A 23,569-nucleotide genomic window follows, 5' to 3' on the forward strand; every position below is an offset into this window, starting at 1 on the left:
ACCTATAAAATAAATGGTGAGAAATCACACTTTACCTTCTCAAGTAAAATTCAAAATTTAAAGGATCCAAATCCTAATTTTTATGCCATAATAATTATCACAATAATTTTAACTGGAGAAACATGAGAAGGAATTGCATCTATAAAGACAATCCTTCTTTTAGCTACCCTTCAACCTTGTATTTGAATTTCTAGTTTAAATGCCTTTCCAATAGGCTGTGACAATCTTGAAACTTCTATACTAACAAACTCTGAAAAGTTCTCAACATGTGTAACCATCTTTCTCATTGAACTTGTTCCATTCTCAATATTCAACTCAGTATGCTTAGGAATTCCCAAGAAAGTGATATTTTCTATGATCCATCTTTGGTTCAGAGCAAATCTTCTAATAGTAACAGTAGATGCAACAAAAACACTATTCTTCTGTAATGCACCATAGAAACTTACCAATGTCCACTGATCATTCTCTCCTAACATGTCAAGTGCTTCTCCATCATCCAAATAAACTTGTCCATAACTACTTTTCCTGCTACTAACAACCACCACAAGATGAAATGCAGTCTTTCGGGCTGCGTCTGTTGTCATTGCTTCTCCTTGCATGGCCAAGATGTTACCTTCACTAACATGCACATTGATGTGATCAGGTGGAGCATCAAGAGTAACATACTTTCCTGACTCAGCACTCACTGAATTTGAGACATTGAAGAGATCAAACCAGTTCCCTGCAGGGAAGTATGCATTAACAGTGACAGCTCCAGATTGTAGCACTGGTGACACCAAAACCCCTTTGCCAAGTAGGAACTGTGAACTTATATCATATGTTGTGATATCCTCGGAATGAAAAGAAAAGGGGTCTTGCAATTGGTGTCCCTTTTGTATGTGCTTTATACATCAATGTGTAGAAATAAGGGAGGAGGCGATAGCGAAGGCCGAGCACTTTCCTTGCTGATGAAGCAACTGAATCCCAAAGATAAAGCTCTTGCCTGATGGAATATATTACTGAATGGTCTCTAGCAAAGGGGTAAAATGCTCCCAACTACATGAGGTAAATAAAAGGAATTAGATATGTATATGTATAGTATACCTTCCATTTTTGAGTTTTTCACAAAGAAATTATCCCATATCTTAGGATCAATTCTTACCTGGATCCATCGCCTGCAGAGTTCTTCAGTTGTATCTCCTAAGAAACCACATATATCTGCTCCAACCATTGGAATTCCAAATATTCCAGAATTTAATATAGAAGGAATTGAGTATGCCAAATCATTCCAAGTAGCAGCATTGTCTCCAGTCCAATGTGCTGTATACTTACCAGAACTTACAAAAGTTGATCTACTAAGAATAAAAGGCCTTTTACCAATTACATCTTTTAAAGCTTTGTTGGTAGCTTTGGATTCTAGTAGTCCATATAAATTGTGAGCATAATACTCAGTGATATTTCCATAATGTAAGGATGTTGCTGGTACCGTTTTCGTATTGATTGGTTGTAGGGCTCCAGAATTGTTGATTTTGTAGGGAGGGTTGTCAAGACTAGAAGATGGATTAGGAGGAGAAGTGATGAAATTAGATATCTCATTCATGTCAAGCCAGAGACCATCAAATGGGAGAAGTTCCCTAAATAGTTTGATCTCTCTGCCCCAGAATTCTTGGCTTCTTGGATTTAAAAAATCTGGGAAGTAAACTGGTCCTGGAAAAAGTTGACCAAGGTAATTGACTCCATTTCTCTTTATGTAGATATCTGCTTTGAATCCTCTAATATAAGTTGCATATGTGTTGTTTACATTGATACCTGTTTGCAACATTAGCCCCAAATAAATAACTGATGCACAACACTCTTCCATCTTAAAAATATACACTAATATCTCCGAGATTTAAGTTATATGAGACTTAGTGCCCCTATATTTTATAAAATGTCCATTGATCTCCTATATAAACATGGCAAATTAAGAGGATGTCATTGTGTCATATAAGCTAAAAAAAGGGATATTAGTGTAGTTTCCCTAAAAGTTAGTTGGAGAGTGTTTTTTGGTTGGAAGAAAATGCATGGTATTGGAATTAGGTACCAGGATCCAATATGAGTACATATTTCTGTCCATTCCGGTGAAGAGTATCAACAAATGTTTTCATCTTATCCAGGGGAAAGTTGATAGGATCAAGGGTGAAATCTTTATATGCATCCATGTAATCAATATCTGTCCACATAACTTCAAGGGGTATGTGTGCCTTTGTGTAGTTAGCAACCACACCCTCAAGATCATTTACACTCTTGTAGCCATATCTACACTGGTGAAAACCTTTCACAAAAGAAATGATAACTTTATGGATTAGCATGGGAGCAAGATATATCAAAACGGGAAAAAGCAGAGTGATTTATAGTTATCACATGTTATATTTACTTCTATTATAAAACAGAATACTTTGAATCTAGAAACCACTATGTGAGAACAATTTTCAGTTAAAATCTTGTAATACTGATAAAGTTAAAGGAGTATAGATAAGACTTACCAAAAGACCAATAAGGCATAGGAGTAGGCCTTCCAATGAGTTCAGTGTATTGCTCCATAACCAACTCCGGTGACGATCCGGCAAAAAAGTAAAGATCAAGCACCCCACCAATCACCTTATAAGTTATCCGGTCACCACCATACACAACATCCATCCCATTGCTATTTAGCAGCAACACCCCATGTGTGCTTCCATCCTTCACACTTCCATCTTTAGATTCTTTCCTTACATCCATGTAAAAAGGGTGACAGCCATAAAGGTTCAAGTCAAGATTGGCACTAAAAGTATCTGAATTCCACATGGTGAGTGTCTGGTGTGGCTGCAACTTAAAGGAGCTCTTGGTGTGTTCACCAAGGCCATAAAGTGAGGCTCTTTCCCTTGGGAGTGAGGAAGATAGCTGGAGGTACTGGTCCTTGAACACAAGACAAGTTGAAGGGTTGGAAGGTTCCGGTGAAGCGTTGAAAAGGACATCATTGGAGGACTTGCGCGAGATAGTGAAGCCAAATGGGGCGGTGTTGTGGAGGCTGAATATGAGGAGTTTGGTGTTGTGATAGAAAAGTTTGGTTCTTGTTTTGGATTGCAGGTATGGTTGGAAGAAGGGAATTGTTTGGTTCTTGTGATTCTAACTCTTAATCTGTCCTTGCTCTCAAAACTGCAAAAGATACATACAATATATATAACCAATTACAAAGTAGAAAACATATTATATACCAAAACTATAAATAATGCACCTTCAATGAAAATTTTGCAGATTATACATGCTTCAGTATACATTATGCTGTGAATGACAATCAGTTATTATCGGTTAGAGCAGCAGTTGACTTTGCGTACTATATTAGCTTCAGTATGTCTTACACAATGGATGATGAATAGGAATGATGATCAATTATAAATTTTGCATAATGTATTAGCACTGGTATGTGTATGTCTAAGGCTATATTATCACTGTATAATAATACTCTTTTAAGGAAAAGAATGGTACATGATCTAGAAAACTCAATTAGATAAGTCAAAATAATCTGCATAACACACAAATAAGTTTATGACTAAAATTTTAGAGTGATCTCTGATATTGATTCCGTGTATTAAAATTGTTCCGAAGATTTCAATTATACTAATTATGTTTCTGAGATTGAAAAAATAGTATCATATTAGTCTTTGATATGTTTTTCTTCAATGACGTTGACCTTTGGTGATATGTGTCATCTCATGATTTGGTCACGTGTAACAGTATGATAACATGTCAGTCATTGAGACGTGACATGCTGACGTGGATAGTTATATCACGTGTCACAATATTATTTTGCCACGTATCACAATGTTATTTCTTCATGTGTTGTTTACTATGTCATCATTACATATACACATTGTTATCAGAACCGGACTGAACTAGTCGATTCGACCAAAAAATCAATGAACTGATAGTTTAGTCGATTCGATCAGAATCGGACCGAACTAGTCGATTCGACCAAAAAATCAATGAACTGATAGTTTAGTCGATTCGATTAATGAATTAAACCGAACATGTAATTAAATCAATCAACAATGGTCAAACTCATTAAAAACCAACAAGTCTGTACTTCAAACCACACTAAACCCACGTGGGTCCACTCCATCCACAACAATTCCAAAAATGGTTAGGCAGGTTCAAACAGGGGTCGGCAAGCATGCAATCCCTCTCCTTTACCGCTGTGCCATTTTGCTTCTTGATAATATATGTGATAAAAATTATATATATAATAAATTATGAATGAATTTTTATTTTTTTAATTCTTTTAAGCATAGATTGATATGGATATCAAATAAGTAACAACACATAATATACAAACGTATTAATATATTGATATTGATAAATTAAAAAAGTATTTTATATTGGTGACTAATTTATTATCTGTTTTTGCACCATAAATTATATCTAAGAATTGATATTAATTATCATTAATATTTTTTTGAAAACATGCATTTAATTTTTTATTTTATTTTTATTTAATTATGACCAGGTCAATCGAATAGATCAGTGACCCATCGATTGAACCAGTAACCCAGTGACCCGGTCGTATAACCGGGTCAATTATCGGTTCGGTTCTAATAACTATGCTTATACACCAAATTGGTGTCTTACTTTACATCAAATGACTCATTTTAGTCCTTGAAATTAAATGTGGTGTACCAAATTAGTCCCTTCATCAGTTTTTCTCATTTTTTATAAACTTAATTCTCAATTTTTTTATACACTAATTTTAATTATATTTTTTATTATACAATTTTTTATAATAAATTTTTTAATTAATAATTTTAACTTATACCATTAGAGTACATATTAGCTAAATACAAAATTTTATTATTGCCTCTTGTGTTTATTTGTATCTGTTTTAATAATGTTCAAGCCATGGCTACAATTTAGGTAGTGTTTAGAAGAGAGACAAAGATTGAAAAACCGAGACTGAGAAACTGAGATTGAAATAAGTTTCAGTACTGTGTTTGGTGTAAAGTGGGAGATAAACACTGAAATAAAAATGAAGCTATAATTTAATTTGTACAAAGAATAAAGTTGGAATTAATTAATTGAAATGGAGGTATTTTAGATATAAAATGTTATTAAAATTTCAGTTTCCGTCCAAAAAAATTTCAGTCCCCTGTGTCCCCACTTTTTGGAGGTACTTAAATATTGAAATTTTGGAGTTTAATACCAGTCTTTAAACTAACAAACATGATATTGAGTCCCAATCTCCCAGTCTCTATCTCAGTATCTCACAAATGCTACTATGTACTTATATTAATTAATAGTGTAATATATGAAAATGTCGTCTAGCTAAGTTATAGATAAAATGAATTATTATAATCGATAGTATAAATTTATCTTATTAATTTAGTGAGAAGTCAATTATATGAAAAATCGGACATTCTTGAAATGGATGGGAATAATGAATTTATATTAGTTAATAAGTGTCTTATCAAGTATTTTTAAAATATTTATTAAGGTGTTAAATATTAAAAAGTTTGTATTAAGAAATATTATTATACTCTTAACTTACACTCTTTACTAAATCAATATCAATATCTCATATAATTATTTTAATAAAATATCATAGGAAAAAATTATATAATTAAAACTAAAATTTTAAAAATATTTTATAAAGCACTTGTATTTAAATAAATTGTGAAAAAATAAAATTAAAATTAGTGTATTTAAAGATATTAAAATTTTTAAATTTATAAAAAAAAGAAAAAAGTTGATAAAGAGACTAATTTAATGCACCATATTCAATTTTAGGGACTAAGTCTAAAATGAATCATTTGATGTAAAGTAAGGGACTAATTTAATAATATGTAACGATGACATAGTGGAGGACACATAGATAAATAATATTGTGATATGTGGCAAAATAGTATTGTGATACGTAACATAACTATCTACATCAGCATACTACGTATTGCTAACCGATATATTATCATATCATTATACGTAGTCAAACTATAAAATGACATATATCACTAAAAATGCACGTCATCAAATTACGTCAGCGGTCGTTAACAAAAAAATTGGATTAAGAATTAATATATATAGTATAATTTTTCAGAAATATATTTAATATAATTAAAATTTAAAAAACGATTTTAGTATGTCAATATCAAGAACTACTTTAAAGATTTACTTAGTTTATATATATCAATTCAACGGGGTGATTAAATGGAAAATTATCAGTATTCCATACTACTTTAAAATAGAATATGGAATATCATGTACGAATAAGTTTATCCATGTTATTTTTGTTATGGATAATGCTAGGGAAACAATGGAATATGTGTACAATGGCTACAATGGATCCTTTAAAAGGCCCAATTAGTTTAATAAAGTAAATTAGTCCATTAATAACCCTAATCTTTTTTAGATGTTTAGTTAACCATACCCCAAATTTTTACAAAATTACATTTTTCTCCTAAATCCCAATACAGTAAATTGAAACCCTTTTACCCCCTATTCCAAAACCCTTTCAAAGCTTGGTGAAAGGAAGACCCGTCAGCGCCGTTGATGAGCGGATAATTTATACGCTTTTTGGCATTGTTTTTAGTATGTTTTTAGTAGTTTGAGTTGAGTTTTTAGTATATTTTCATTAGTTTTTAGTTAAAATTCACTTTTCTAGACTTTACTATGAGTTTGTGTGTTTTTCTGTGATTTCAGGTATTTTCTGGCTGAAATTGAGGGATCTGAGCAAAAATCTGATTCAGAGACTGAAAAGGACTGCAGATGCTGTTGGATTCTGACCTCCCTGCATTCGAAGTGGATTTTCTGGAGCTACAGAAGCCCAATTGGCGCGCTCTCAACGGCGTTGGAAAGTAGACATCCTGGGCTTTCCAGCAATATATGATAGTCCATACTTTGCCCAAGATTTGATGGCCCAAACTGGCGTTCAAAGTCACCTACAGAAATTCCAGCGTTAAACGCCGGAACTGGCACCTAATTGGGAGTTAAACGCCCAAACTGGCATAAAAGCTGGCGTTTAACTCCAAGAAGAGTCTCTACACGAAAATGCTTCATTGCTCAGCCCAAGCACACACCAAGTGGGCTCGGAAGTGGATTTTTATGTCATTTACTCATCTCTGTACACCCTAGGTTACTAGTTTTCTATAAGTAGGACCTTTTACTATTGTATTTTCATCTTTTGATCATGTTTTGAGGATTGAACCCTCTTTGGGAGGCTGGCCTCACGGCCATGCCTAGACCTTGTTCTTATGTATTTTCAACGGTGGAGTTTCTACACACCATAGATTAAGGTGTGGAGCTCTGCTGTACCTCGAGTATTAATGCAATTACTATTGTTCTTCTATTCAATTCCGCTTGTTCTTTGTCCAAGATATCACTTGTTCTTCAACTTGATGAAGGTGATGATTGTCACGGATCATCACCATTCTCACTCATGAACAAAGTGATTGACAACCACTCTTGTTCTACAAGCATACGAGGCTTAGTGTTTATCTCTTGGATTTCTGATTGCACGATGCATGGTTGATCGCCTGACAACCGAGTGCTCGCCTGACAAACGAGCCAGCCATTCCGTGAGATTAGAGTCTTCGTGGTATAGGCAAGAACTGATGGCGGCATTCAAGAGAATCCGGAAGGTCTAACCTTGTCTGTGGTATTCTGAGTAGGATTCAATGATTGAATGACTGTGACGTGCTTCAAACTCCTGAAGGCGGGGCGTTAGTGACAGACGCAAAAGAATCACTGGATTCTATTCCGCGCCTGATTGAGAACCGACAGATGATTAGCCTATGCTGTGACAGAGCATCAGGGACGTATTTTCACTGAGAGGATGGGAGGTAGCTGCTGACAACAGTGAAACCCTACACGAGCTTGCCATGGAAAGGAGTAAGAAGGATTGGATGAAGGCAGTAGGAAAGCAGAGAGACGGAAGGGAAAGCATCTTCATACGCTTGTCTGAAGCTCTCACACCAATGATATACATAAGTATCTCTATCTTTATCTTTATGCTTGTTCGTTTATCACTATACCCATTTGAGTCTGCCTGACTGAGATTTACAAGATGACCATAGCTTGCTTCATACCACCAATCTCCGTGGGATCGACCCTTACTCGCGTAAGGTTTATTACTTGGACGACCCAGTGCACTTGCTGGTTAGTTGTGCGAAGTTGTGTTTATGCCATGGTATTGAGCACCAAGTCTTTGGAGCCATTACTAAGGATTGTTTATGTTTTGAAAAGTATTGATCACAATTTCGTGCACCAAGTTTTTGGCGCCGTTGCCGGGGATTGTTCTTGTGTATGGACAACTGACGGTTCATCTTGTTGCTTAGATTAGGTATTTTTCTTCAGAGTTCTTAAGAATGAATTCTAGTGTTTCAAGGTGATGTTCTTATCATCACCAAAGCTGATTGATCATCATCAATTTAGCTCTTGAATGCAATGTCCTGCTGAAGCTTAGCTAGCTATGTCTAATTCCTTTAGACTAAAGCTTTAGACTAACATTGCATGATTCCTGGAATTCTCATTAAGAATTTTGATACCTTTATTTTCCTTTTTACTTAATTTTCGAAAAAGCACAAAAAAAAAATTTACAAAATCATAAAATCCAAAAATATGTCTTGTTTGAGTCTAGAGTCTCATCTTAAGTTTAGTATCAATTGCATGTTTCTGTTCTTATTGCATTCATGCATGTGTCTTCATTAATCTTCAAGTTGTTCTTGATGATTTCCTTGTTTTGATCTTTGAATTCTATTGACTTGAGTGTTTTGTTGTTTCTCATGTGCATTATCATCTTGTTAGTGTCAGTAGTATACAAACTGCTAAGTTTGGTGTCTTGCATGCATTTGATTTTAGTTGCATTTTAATTATTCCTTATTATTAAAAATCCAAAAATATTTTTAATTTGTGTCTTTTCAAGTCAATAATACAGAGAATTGAAGATTCAGAACATACTGCAGAGGAATCACACAGAAAAAGCTGGGCATTCAAAAAATGCCCAGTGAAGAAGACAGACTGGCGTTTAAACGCCAGCCAGGGTGCCTGGCTGGGCGTTTAACGCCCAAAAGGGTATAGTTTTGGGCGTTAAACGCCAGAATGTGCACCATTCTGGGCGTTTAACGCCAGGATGGCAAAGGGGGAAGATTTTGTTTTCAAAATCAATTTTTTTTTCAAGTTTTCAAAGTTTTTCAAAATCAAATCTTTTTCAAATCACATCTTTTCAATCAAATGTTTTCAAAATCAATTTCTTTCCTTTTTCAAAGATACGTACTAACAATTAATGATTTGATTGAACATTTTTTGCCTTTTCTGTTGAGGAAGGTTTTATGTTTGAATCATATCTTTTCTTGTTAGGCAAGTCATTAATTTTTTTAAATCATATCTTTTCAAATTGTTTTCAAATCATATCTTTTAAAATTGTTTTCAAATCATATCTTTTTAATCACATCTTTTTTCAAAATAAGTTTTCAATCAAATCTTTTTAATTTCTAATTTCAAAATCTTTTTCAAAAATCACTTGATTTCTTTTCCACTCTTATTTTTGAAAATCAATTAAGTGTTTTTCAAAATGTTTTCAAAATCTTTTACTTAAATTTTCGAAAATTACTTCCCTTCTTCTCACATCCTTCTGTTTATGGACTAACACTATTCCTTAATGCAAAATTCGAACTACATCTTCTTTGATAAGTTCGAATTTTCTACCTCTGTCTTCCATTTTTCTTTTCCTCTGACACCTCAAGGAATCTCTATACTGTGACATAGAGGATTCCATATTTTCTTGTTCTCTTCTCTTTCATATGAGCAGGAACAAAGACAAAGGTATTCTTGTTGAAGCTGACCCTGAACCTGAAAGGACCTTGAAGCGAAAACTAAGAGAAGCTAAAGCACAACTCTCTTTAGAGGACCTGACCGAATTCTTCAAAGGAGAAGAAGACATGGCAGCCGAAAACAACAACAATGCCAACAATGCAAGGAAGGTGCTGGGTGACTTTACTGCACCTACTCCTGATTTTTATGGGAGAAGCATCTCTATCCCTGCCATTGGAGCAAACAACTTTGAGCTTAAGCCTCAATTAGTTTCTCTAATGCAACAGAATTGCAAGTTTCATGGACTTCCAATGGAAGATCCTCATCAGTTCTTAGCTGAATTCTTGCAAATCTGTGACACAGTCAAGACTAATGGGGTTGACCCTGAGGTCTATAGACTGATGCTATTCCCCTTTGCTGTAAGAGACAGAGCTAGAATATGGTTGGAATCTCAACCTAAAGAAAGCCTGGACTCTTGGGAGAAGCTAGTCAATGCCTCCTTGGCAAAGTTCTTTCCACCTCAAAAATTGAGTAAGCTTAGAGTGGAAGTCCAAACCTTCAGACAGAAGGATGGAGAATCCCTCTATGAAGCTTGGGAAAGATACAAACAATTAATCAGGAAATGTCCTTCTGACATGCTTTCTGAATGGAGCATCATAGGTATTTTCTATGATGGTCTCTCTGAACTATCCAAGATGTCTTTGGATAGCTCTGCTGGAGGATCTCTTCATCTGAAGAAGACGCCTACAGAAGCTCAAGAGCTCATTGAAATGGTTGCAAATAACCAATTCATGTACACTTCTGAAAGGAATCCTGTGAACAATGGGGCAAGTCAGAAGAAAGGAGTTCTTGAGATTGACACTCTGAACGCCATTTTGGCTCAGAATAAGATATTGACTCAACAAGTCAATTTGATTTCTCAAAGTCTGTCTGGAATACAAAATGCACCAAGCAGTACTAAGGATGCTTCATCTGAAGAAGAAGCTTATGATCCTGAGAACCCTTCAATGGAAGAGGTGAATTACCTAGGAGAACCCTATGGAAACACCTATAATTCTTCATGGAGAAACCACCCAAATCTCTCATGGAAGAATCAAGAGAGACCTCAACAAGGTCTCAATAATAATGGTGGAAGAAACAGGTTTAACAATGGCAAACCTTTTCCATCATCTTCTCAGCAACAGACAGAGAATCCTAAGCATAACCCTTCTGACTTAGCAACCATGGTCTCTGATCTAATTAAAACCACTCAAAGTTTCATGAATGAAACAAGATCCTCCATTAGAAATTTGGAGGCACAAGTGGGACAGCTGAGCAAGAAAGTTACTGAACTCCCTCCAAGTACTCTCCCAAGCAATACAGAAGAAAATCCAAAAAGAGAGTGCAAGGCCATCAATATGGCCGAATTTGGAGAGGATGAAGAGGAAGTGGACGCCACTGAGGAAGGCCTCAATGGGCGTGCACTAGCCTCAACAGAGTTCCCTAATGAGGAACCATGGGAATCTGAGGCTCAAAATGAGACCATAGAGATTCCATTGGACTTACTTCTGCCTTTCATGAGCTCTGATGAGTATTCTTCCTCTGAAGAGGATGAGTATGTCACTGAAGAGCAAGTTGCTAAATACCTTGGAGCAATCATGAAGCTAAATGACAAGTTATTTGGAAATGAGACTTGGGAGAATGAACCTCCCTTGCTCACCAAAGAACTGGATGACTTGTCTAGGCAGAAATTACCTCAAAAGAGGCAAGATCCTGGGAAGTTTTCCATACCTTGTACCATAGGCACCATGACCTTCAAGAAGGCTCTGTGTGACTTAGGGTCAAGTGTAAACCTCATGCCTCTCTCAGTGATGGAGAAGCTAGGGATCTTTGAGGTACAAGCTGCAAGAATCTCACTAGAGATGGCAGACAACTCAAGAAAACAAGCTTATGGACTTGTAGAGAATGTTTTGGTTAAGATTGAAGACCATTACATCCCTACTGATTTCATAGTCCTAGAGACTGGGAAGTGCATGGATGAAAACATCATCCTTGGCAGACCCTTCCTAGCCACAGCAAGAGCTGTGATTGATGTTGATGGAGGTGAACTGATCATTCAAGTGAATGAAGAATCCTATGTATTTAAGGCTCAAGGATATCCCTCTATCACCATGGAGAGGAAGCATGAAGAGCTTCTCTCAAATCAGAGTCAAACAGAGCCCCCACAGTCAAACTCTAAGTTTGGTGTTGGGAGGCCACAACCAAACTCTAAGTTTGGTGTTGAACCCCCACATTCAAACTCTAAGTTTGGTGTTGGGAGGTTCCAACATTGCTCTGAGTATCTGTGAGGCTCCATGAGAGCCCTCTGTCAAGCTACTGACATTAAAGAAGCGCTAGTTGGGAGGCAACCCAATGTTATATTTTATATATTCTCCTTTGTTATTTTACTTTATTTTGTAGGTTGATGATCATGAGAAGTCACAAAATTAATTGAAAAAGCAAAAATAGAATGAAAAACAGGAAGAAAAACAGCACACCCTGGAGGAAGAACTCACTGGCGTTTAAACGCCAGTGAGGGTAGCAGTTGGGCGTTTAACGCCCAGTCTGGCACCATTCTGGGCGTTTAACGCCAGAAAGGGGCACCAGACTGGCGTTAAACGCCAGGAAAGGGCTAAAACCTGGCGTTAAACGCCAGAAATGGGCACCAGCCCGGCGTTTAACGCCAGAATTGGCTCAAAACGTGTTTTTGAATGCCATTTGGTGCAGGGATGACTTTTCCTTGACACCACAGGATCTGTGGACCCCACAGGATCCCCACCAACCCCACCACTCTCTCTTCTTCTTCACCCATTCACCAATCACCTCTACCACTCTCCCTCTCCTCCATTTCTTCTTCTTCTACTCCCTTCTTTCTTCTTTTGCTCGAGGACGAGCAAACCTTTTAAGTTTGGTGTGGTAAAAGCATTGCTTTTTGTTTTTCCATAACCATTTATGGCATCCAAGGCCGGAGAAACCTCTAGAAAGAGGAAAGGGAAGGCAAAAGCTTCTACCTCCGAGTCATGAGAGATAGAGAGATTCATCTCAAGGGATGCACTTTCCTCCACAAGACTATTGGGAGCAACTAAACACCTCCCTAGGAGAATTGAGTTCCAACATGGGACAACTAAGGGTGGAGCACCAAGAACATTCCATCCTCCTCCATGAAATTAGAGAAGATCAAAGAATCATGAGAGAGGAGCAACAAAGACAAGGAAGAGACATTAAGGAGCTCAAGCACTCCATAAGACCTTCAAGAGGAAGAACAAGCCGCCATCACTGAGGTGGACCCGTTCTTTAATCTCCTTGTTCTTTATTTTCTTGTTTTTCGAATTTATATACTTATGTTTGTCAATGTTTGTGTCTTATGATCATTAGTGTCTTAGTGTCTATGCCTTAAAGTTATATGAATCCATCACCTTTCTTAAATGAAAACTGTTTTTATTACAAAAGAACAAGAAGTACAGGATTTCAAATTCATCTTTAAAACTAGCTTAATTAGTTTGATGTGGTGGCAATACTTTTGTTTTCTGAATGTATGCTTAAACAGTGCATATGTCTTTTGAATTTGTGGTTCATGAATGTTAAAATTGTTGGCTCTTGAAAGAATGATGAAAAAGGAGACATGTTACTGAGGATTTGAAAAATCATAAAAATGATTTTTGAAGCAAGAAAAAGCAGTGAATACAACAAAAAAAAAAGAGAGAAGGAGAAAAACAAAAAAAAAAGGGAGAAAAAGAAAAAGAAAGAAAAAGAAAGAAATAAAGTTGTGATCCAAGGCAATAAGAGTGTGCTTAAGAACCCTGGACACCTCTAATTGGGGACTTTAGCAAAGCTGAGTCACAATCTGAAAAGTTTCACCCAATTATGTGTCTGTGGCATGTATGTATCCGGTGGTAATACTGGAAGACAGAGTGCTTTGGGCCACGGCCAAGACTCAATAAGTAGCTGTGTTCAAGAATCATCATACTTAACTAGGAGAATCAATAACACTATCTGGATTCTGAGTTCCTAAAGAAGCCAATCATTCTGAATTTCAAAGGATAAAGTGAGATGCCAAAACTGTTCGGAGGCAAAAAGCTACTAGTCCCGCTCATCTAATTTGGAGCTTAGTTTCATTGATAATTTGGAGTCTATAGTATATTCTCTTCTTTTTATCTTATTTGATTTTCAGTTGCTTGGGGACAAGCAACAATTTAAGTTTGGTGTTGTGATGAGCGGATAATTTATACGCTTTTTGGCATTGTTTTTAGTATGTTTTTAGTAGTTTGAGTTGAGTTTTTAGTATATTTTCATTAGTTTTTAGTTAAAATTCACTTTTCTGGACTTTACTATGAGTTTGTGTGTTTTTCTGTGATTTCAGGTATTTTCTGGCTGAAATTGAGGGATCTGAGCAAAAATCTGATTCAGAGACTGAAAAGGACTGCAGATGCTGTTGGATTCTGACCTCCCTGCATTCGAAGTGGATTTTCTGGAGCTACAGAAGCCCAATTGGCGCGCTCTTAACGGCGTTGGAAAGTAGACATCCTGGGCTTTCCAGCAATATATGATAGTCCATACGTTGCCCAAGATTTGATGGCCCAAACCGGCGTTCAAAGTCACCTACAGAAATTCCAGCGTTAAACGCCGGAACTGGCACCTAATTGGGAGTTAAACGCCCAAACTGGCATAAAAGCTGGCGTTTAACTCCAAGAAGAGTCTCTACACGAAAATGCTTCATTGCTCAGCCCAAGCACACACCAAGTGGGCCCGGAAGTGGATTTTTATGTCATTTACTCATCTCTGTACACCCTAGGTTACTAGTTTTCTATAAGTAGGACCTTTTACTATTGTATTTTCATCTTTTGATCATGTTTTGAGGATTGAACCCTCTTTGGGAGGCTGGCCTCACGGCCATGCCTAGACCTTGTTCTTATGTATTTTCAACGGTGGAGTTTCTACACACCATAGATTAAGGTGTGGAGCTCTGCTGTACCTCGAGTATTAATGCAATTACTATTGTTCTTCTATTCAATTCCGCTTGTTCTTTGTCCAAGATATCACTTGTTCTTCAACTTGATGAAGGTGATGATTGTCACGGATCATCACCATTCTCACTCATGAACAAAGTGATTGACAACCACTCTTGTTCTACAAGCATACGAGGCTTAGTGTTTATCTCTTGGATTTCTGATTGCACGATGCATGGTTGATCGCCTGACAACCGAGTGCTCGCCTGACAAACGAGCCAGCCATTCCGTGAGATTAGAGTCTTCGTGGTATAGGCAAGAACTGATGGCGGCATTCAAGAGAATCCGGAAGGTCTAACCTTGTCTGTGGTATTCTGAGTAGGATTCAATGATTGAATGACTGTGACGTGCTTCAAACTCCTGAAGGCGGGGCGTTAGTGACAGACGCAAAAGAATCACTGGATTCTATTCCGCGCCTGATTGAGAACCGACAGATGATTAGCCTATGCTGTGACAGAGCATCAGGGACGTATTTTCACTGAGAGGATGGGAGGTAGCTGCTGACAACAGTGAAACCCTACACGAGCTTGCCATGGAAAGGAGTAAGAAGGATTGGATGAAGGCAGTAGGAAAGCAGAGAGACGGAAGGGAAAGCATCTTCATACGCTTGTCTGAAGCTCTCACACCAATGATATACATAAGTATCTCTATCTTTATCTTTATGCTTGTTCGTTTATCACTATACCCATTTGAGTCTGCCTGACTGAGATTTACAAGATGACCATAGCTTGCTTCATACCACCAATCTCCGTGGGATCGACCCTTACTCGCGTAAGGTTTATTACTTGGACGACCCAGTGCACTTGCTGGTTAGTTGTGCGAAGTTGTGTTTATGCCATGGTATTGAGCACCAAGTCTTTGGAGCCATTACTAAGGATTGTTTATGTTTTGAAAAGTATTGATCACAATTTCGTGCACCAGCCGTCTGAGAAGGAAGACCCCTCATCTCCGGAAACGGCAACCACGGTAGGCGAAAAGGTTAGGGAACTGCACCCAACGTGGCCGTCGAGACCACCCAGCCGTGACCGCCCGAGAACGTCGCGTATAACACGTCGTGATCGTCCGAGAACCTCCGTGCTCCACCTCTGATCAGATCCGAAGGGAGTGAGGCCACTGAACATCCCACCGTCGCCGACCCGGAGTGTGTTCGCGGTGTGCCTCCGACCAAAGCTGAAGCATTTGAGCCGTTGCACTCGTGTGGGCACCCCGTCGCCGGTAAGTATCTGTAGTTGTTCATCTTCCAAACGGTTATAGCTGTTGCATGTCGTGTTAGAGATAGATATTGTTGATTATATGAGTGATTAACCATGGTAAGGAAGCTATGGGTTCGATGGTATCATCCCGGAGATTGTGGGCTAGGTAGTTCATTTACGTTGTTCTAATTTATGATGATTTAACTTTAGCGCGGGAAAGAACCGAAAAAGTTTGTTCGTTTTGATTTCATAGCATTTTAAATTAATTTTTTTCCTTTTTTTGACTGTATCTGTGTGGACCATGTGCATCTAATTTGTCGTTTTGTTGCTTGACCATTGTTGACTCTGCGTTGATATTATCTCGGATGGTTAGTTTAGTATGACTTTGGATGGTTAGTTTAGTATGATATTGGATGGTTAGTCTTGAAATTTTTTTTGACTCTGCGTTGATATTATCTTGGATGGTTAGTTTAGTATGGTCATATTATTTTATGTTCTTCAAATTTTGTGAGGCGTGTCTTGATTTATCTTAGGTTTGTGCTGGGCATGTGTGGTTACTTAACATAACTCTGCATTTTGGAATTATTTTCCTGTCATCCAAATCAGTTTGGGGAAAGTTGATTTGCTTCTCTTGATTTTTTGAAATATCTATTACATACTAATACCAATGACTTGTTTTTCAACCGTATAATTTTGAATTTCGTGGGTATGTTACTTTCATATCTCGTTCTTTTTATGAGCTGAATATATGTGAAAAACTGAAAAATATTTCACTTCTTTCACATGCAATTAGAGGATGTTTTGCAGTTGAAGAAACTCTGATTTGTCATATAAGTATAACATGCTTAGTAATTATGTTTAAAGGATCAAAGTTTAAGGATCAAAGTAATTATGTTTAAATTTTCTATTTTTTTCCTCTTGGAAAATAACATAATATATAATGTAGGTTTTGTTTTATAACACCGTAAAGCGCAAAAAATTATTAAAAAAATAAATTTTTTTATAAGTTTAATACATTATATATAAAAAAGTAAAAGGAAATTATCATTATCTCCGTTAAGTTCTCTAAAAATATGTTTTAGCTAAATTCTATAATATGTTATAGTATTTATTATCAAATTAAGATTTTTCTATATGAAAACAAGTTAAAATGAAATTTTCTTTTTAATAAGCAACAGGCATAAAAGTCCAAAGACTTAGCTTCTACTTCTCCATAGTTTAAGAATTCATAATTAATACTTGAAAGTTTAAACTCTTTGTTTTCCGAAAAAAATAAATCACTACTCAAGTATTCATACATAATCGGTGATACGATATTTGCGAAGTTATAAGAACCTATTTTAAAATTTAGATAAGCTACCGAATTATTTAATTGTATTGTTTCATTGTTTGTTAGAGCTAAGCATTACCGTTGGTGTGGTTGATAGTGTGTAATTACTGATTCATGTGTTCATGGATTAGTTTTTCATCCTAATTATAGATGGTTACTAATGAGAAGTTTTGAGCCTTGATATTTGTTTATCTTTCATAACATATAAGATACACTGAAAGGTTTCAGGGGGACTATTGCGTAAGCAGATTACCACGCTGCTCGAACGAATCAATCTGTATACCGGCTGACCTGAAACTCAGATGGGTAAAAAGGTATCGAACAAATTACATCACTAAATCAACATATTTTTTTTAAAACGTTATTCTGATCCTCTTTGGTTTTGCTCAACAGAAACTAGTAGAGACCCGGTGCTCACCTTGCTACATCAATAACTTATTTACCCACCCGGAACGACATCATGAACGAGCTAAGTTGGACGAGATTGAGGCCATAGGATTCGGTTTCCTCCGTCGCGTACCACAATGGCATGTGAAACAGAGCATCATGCTCCAACTAGCCAAGGCTTATGACGTTGACACAGACACGCTCATGGTGGACGCAGGGAACATTCACATTAGTGCCGAACTTATTGGCAGTGTATTCGGCATACCTTCTCATGGTTAGTGTTAGTTATATAGGTTGTAAAAATTTCTCTGAGTGGTTTACTTTATCTGTTTTTGACACTTAGTAATTGTGGCAAAATGTTCCGTTCCTCGCAGGCGAACCAATACCAGAATTGCAGAAGAAAAATCCATCGCATCTTGCAATTAAGGCGGAGTTTCAGAAGAAAACAACAAGCCAAATCCGTGAGTTTGTCTTTGCTTGTCCAATGGAGACTGAGCAACAGAGGATGAGGTTCAGAAGATACTTTATCTTGGTGGTTTTGAAGATGTTTCTGAACCCCACAAGCCAGCAAACTATTTCTCCGTGGCACCTCCCTCCAATATTAGATGTGTCGAACCCTAGAAGGTTTCATTGGCCTTATCACATATTAAAGTGGCTGCGGGATGCGATAAGTAAATTCCAAGATGAGAACAGGGAAACATGCGGCGGGTGCATGTTCGTGCTGCTGGTAATGCAATAAATTAAGTTAATTTGAAGCCAATGTACCACCGTATGTGTAATTCCTAAAATTTAAGTTATTTTTCTATAGCTTTTGTACTTTCAGCGCTTGAAACATGGTCCATTGCATGCATGTCGAGTTCCCGAACCCTGTATTGTTGAGTGGACGACTAATGAGCTTGATAAGAAGGCCGACTACGTCATCTCACAGGTTCAACTTCTACTAATGCATTTTATAAATTCTAGTTGATAAAAGAAATGCAATTGGCGGTCCACATTGAGTGATTGAAATCTTGCTTTTGACCAAATGTTGAACACACAGGGTTCCATAGTAACAAATGTAAGGACCAAGAGAAAGCAGAAGAAACAATGTTCGAGTAAAGCTGTTAACGAGGGGGAGGTGTAAAAGGACCCGCAGCGGCACTGACGAATCACAATCTACCAAAGGGAAAACTTCACCTCATCCAACCTATAGGAAGGCAGAAAAGGTAATTTTCACTGGGTTTAACTCAGCTTGAAAAGACTCCAACCCCGTCCCCACTACATTCAATTCATCCAAGATTAAGAGAAATAAAGATGGGAGAGACTAAAGAGGAACAAATAAAAACATGGATAGTTAACCCATCATTGGATAAAAATCAAGATTTAGCTTCCTACGAAGGGCGGGGCTACATGGTACTACAAAGGAAGGATTTCTGGACCTTGAAACCCCGCAATTGGGTAAACAGCTGTGTAAGTATATGAACTTAAGCATGGGTTTTAATTCTCTATACTTGTATCGGTGTTTAAATTATACATGCTGAATACTCTGTGTAGGTAATTCAATGGATGTGTTATTCTTACAACGACACTCAATCATCTAGGTTCAAGCGAGAGTTCTATTGCGTGTGTCCAGGCATATTGGTAATTACATTCATATTACAATGTGGAGAGAGCTTTTTCTTGGGATTCTTACTATGTGTGGATATGCAGGAATCAGTGATAAAAAATCATACTCTGGAAACATTTATGGACGGTGTGGCACCAATTTATGATGGTCTTAGTCCAAGCTTTGGTGATGACACTAGGTTCTTTGACAAGGTAGAAGCTGCAAAGAGAAAATGGGTGAGTTGCTGTTTTATATTTAAATAGCTGTTGGAAATAGCTTGTCACATTTGAGAATGTTAAGGTTCTTGAATGGTCGAATGAGATCAATAGTTTTTGTGTTGTTCCTTTTTTTTTTCCTCACATGGATAATTTCTTCATATGTATTGCTTGCTGCAGTGGTTAATTCCTTATTGTTGGAGGGGCCATTGGTGGGTATATGCATTTGATGTGGTTACAAAACGTTTAATTATTCTCGACAGTTTGCATTATGGTCCAGAAGATGATAAGCGAATAAAGCTCGATGCATATGTGGTAAGATACCATAATTCTTTTAATCAATATTCATCCGCACAGTTCAGCCCACTTTAAATTTTGCTCGCGTATGTTCGTTGCATGATTTTCAGGGGAGACTATGTGAGGATATGGCAAGCATTTCTATTCCTGCATTTGTTCGGACAACGCACGGCCCAGCTCGTTCGTACGCGATGGTTCCAAAGCAACCGAACAAGTGAGATGAAATTTTAACCCAAATTTAAGGCTTTGTTAGATATCATTTGAAAATTTTTCGTACCATGTAACTTGGTTTTCCTCAACTTAATTGCAATAGCGTTTTATTGTCCTGTAGCTTTGACTGTGGCATGTGTGTCATTAAGTTGATGGAGAGCTGGACCGAAGAACGTCAACTTTGTGAATGGGATGAGGTTTGTAAATTTCACATTTGCGCAAGTGTCATGATTGATCTTGTATAATTATTAATGTAAAGGTTCAATATACTAAACCAACTGATAAATCTACCCACAGGATTCACTCCAATCAGACAGGATGGAGTTGATGCTAGATATTATTTGTGGCCCGCACAATACATTGGTACACCAGCTCATTTCGTTATTGGAACAAAAGGCTATACCTGTTCGTCGCAATGAACCACGGAACAAGAAGAAGGACGTTCGTTCACCATACACTGCACCTAGTACACGGTCATTGATTGAACGTGCGGAGGGATTACCGAAGGGGGCAATGCGCAGAGGGAGGAAGAAGTTGCTTACTTAGTATTAGTTACACTGAATTCAACTACTTTGTTATACTGAGTTTACTTACTGTTGACATGCTTAGTGCTTTGTTATTTTTCACATTAGAAAGACTTGATTCCATGACATTTTTTTTCCTACAGTACAATGACATATTGGTTATGTTAACTAAAAATTATCCATGTCTTTTAGATTTGAGACTCCCTGATTTGTAAAGGTTGTTTGGTAAAGCTGCCATATTTGTGCTTATCAAAACTGGTGACCACTAACCATCCGCCAATATAGCTAATCTGAACATCCAATAACTTACTAAAATGAACATCCAGTCTAACAAGGACAAATCCAAAACATAACCAAGTGATCACAAAATCTAACGAATAACCATCTTTGTTTATAGTAAAAATGAACATCTGAACACCTATAGAAATGAACATCTACTTTAGTTCATTGAAAATACGTGAAAACAATGTCTATGAGGAATAGCTACGTACCGAAAAACTATATAGTCAAGCGTGTAGAAATCAGAAACAACTTTATTAAACTGTATACTAAGTTATAGAATAATCATCAAATATACATGTTATGCTTAAAGTCTACAAGAAATAAAAATAGTAAAATGCTTCGTTTTAACAAATGGAAAAATGGTTCTTGCAATCAATAGCATGTGGACCTTTGCAACAGCTGCCTTAGAACCTTGAAACTAACATGAATCCTATAAACACAGAAATGAGAAAATATACACTATCACAACCTCGTACCACTAATCCCATTTTTGGTTGAAGGAGCTTAACAAAGACATGAAACCACCGTCTTGTTTGGGAACATCCAGGCTAGAAACATCACAATGGTTTATATCTTGAAATGTGTGCGGACGAACCACCTGCCAAAAATTAAAAAGAAAAAGTCCAATAGTTATGTTATAGGATAGTACTATACCAAATAAACATACAAAGTTGGGATTAAGCAAAACATATACCGGATGTGAATTCTTTTGTTTTCTCCGTCTTGAATTCTTGATGGACTTCTCAAGGGCAGAGCCAAGCCTCTTACTCTTTGGCCTGCCCTTTGTGGTGACCTTCGATGGGCCTTGGATGTCATCAACACCGACATCATTCGAACTCTGAGAGCCAATGTTGGTCTGAGTCTCTGCCATGCTCTCGGACCTCTTTTTGGCACGGTGCGTAGCCAACTTGGCCCTTGTTTCTTCCAAAGCAACATGCAGCAATGCTGTTTCTTCATCATCACCGAGAAACTCTTGAGCAACATTATAGAAGTGTGCACACAGTTCCCTAAATGCAACATGACTCTCATCTGACCGACTGACATCATGGCTACTTTTGACATACGTATGCTTGCGCTTTATCTTCTTGCTCCATCGAGGAAGAATATAACAGGACGGTACTTTGTACACTTTATACGAATGGAAAACTTCAAGGCAGTGACAGCATAACACACCTGAACTCTCAAAAAGATTGCATTCACAACGAAGCTCATGTGTGGAACGGTCAAAGTGAACATCATACGGAACGCATAGAATAGTATCGTTGAGTAGTTTCTCCTCTTCCACCTTCACGCAGACCACTGGACCCTGTTCATCAACTGCAGAAACTCTGCAGTTAGCCTTCCTCACAAACTCAATTTGAACATCCCTAAAAATGCTCGTGGTATACTCTTGCTGAAACTGTTTCTCTATAGGCGAGGTAGTTGCACAAGGGATAACCCCCCTCGAGTCTGCAGCATCATCCTCCAGTTCCCTCTGCTCCTTGACTCCAAGCACATTGTCATATTCATGAACAAATTGGACCAAGCTAGTTTTACTGTGTAAGTATCCACCGTAGAATGCGTGCATGCTCTCACTCCTCTGCGTACTCCGCATTCCTGCCCAAAATTCACCCTTAAAGTATATTGGGACCCACATGCGTCGGTCATCATACAGAACTACACGAAATAAATAATACCAAATTAAGCATATAAAGCTTACACCAAACATATTACTAAACCTGAGAAATGAACATCCACAATCACTGATATATTAACCATCCAAATATTTACTATAATGAACATCTAGCTAATTGTCATGCAAACTTACTGATAAACTAAACATTCAGATGCCGACCAATTGCAATTAAAGCGCGAGAAGTAATCTTACAGAAACAAACCTGACAGCCATGTGTTGTTATGTAAGTTGTACTCATCTATAAAATCAGCCCAATCATCTTCAAATGACTCCTCCGTCCGAGAGTTCCACACAATGTCGTTTAGGTCACCATACAAAGCTCCGTACCGGCGGTAACCCCCAAGCTTCGAAGGTAGCTTATTCATAATATGCCAAATGCACCACCGGTGGCGTGTGTCGGGTAAAGTATTTTTGATCGCACGGTAAAGGGATCGACATTGATCGGTTATGATACACTTTGGAGCAGTTCCCATGCACTTCACCCATTGGAGAAAAACCCACTCATAACTTCCGATTTTTTCATTCCCCAACAAAGCACAACCGAGGAGGGTCGACCTACCATGGTGGTTGACCCCAACGAACGACACAAACGGTAATCCATGCCTACCAGAAAAACCAACCAGATGTAAGAAATGCCAATCAAGATCAAAATTCGTATTATCAAGAAAAGGTAAAAATACCAACTTAACTAATACGTACCTATTTGTACTGTACGTGCTATCAACTGACACGACGTCTCCATAGTATTCATACGACGCCCTACACCTTGCATCAACCCATACTGCACTCTTAAATTTACACTCATCGTCCAACTTCACCGCGTAAAAGAAGTTCGGATTGATGTCCTTCATTCTCCTAAAGTAGCTCATCATCTCCCTGACATCCGCATTAACGTTGCTACTTCGGAGCCTTGCTGTTATATAGTTTCTTAAATCCTTCTCTGAGAATCCCAAGTTAGAGGGGCCACCAGCCTCATTTGACAAAGCAAGGAATGTCTTGTTTGGTCGAATCCCAGCCTCATCATTATCCTCGATCACGCACTTCGCATGCAT

At 37.5% G+C, this 23,569-nt stretch overlaps 1 protein-coding gene, 1 non-coding gene and 1 pseudogene across 2 annotated transcripts; all 3 read right to left on the bottom strand.

The window, feature by feature from the left end:
* Positions 1–102: 102 nt before the first annotated feature.
* On the bottom strand, positions 103–16,187 carry LOC130974620 (alpha-glucosidase-like; annotated as a pseudogene).
* Positions 10,329–10,436, bottom strand: LOC130977221 (small nucleolar RNA R71). The gene has a single exon (XR_009084923.1). It is a non-coding gene; the product is annotated as a small nucleolar RNA R71 (small nucleolar RNA).
* Positions 16,188–20,603: 4,416 nt separating the features above from the next.
* LOC130974621 (protein FAR1-RELATED SEQUENCE 5-like) lies at positions 20,604–23,569 on the bottom strand. The gene is made up of 8 exons (XM_057899482.1): positions 23,217–23,569; positions 22,720–23,120; positions 21,537–22,498; positions 21,358–21,440; positions 21,231–21,272; positions 21,052–21,108; positions 20,831–20,887; positions 20,604–20,697 (listed from the first exon to the last, which is right to left on the bottom strand). Exons 1-8 carry the CDS (start codon positions 23,567–23,569, stop codon positions 20,604–20,606), a joined length of 2,049 nt encoding a protein of 682 aa, XP_057755465.1.

This window comes from Arachis stenosperma, chromosome 4, assembly GCF_014773155.1.
Source record: "Arachis stenosperma cultivar V10309 chromosome 4, arast.V10309.gnm1.PFL2, whole genome shotgun sequence".
NCBI classification, from domain to species: Eukaryota; Viridiplantae; Streptophyta; class Magnoliopsida; order Fabales; family Fabaceae; genus Arachis; species Arachis stenosperma.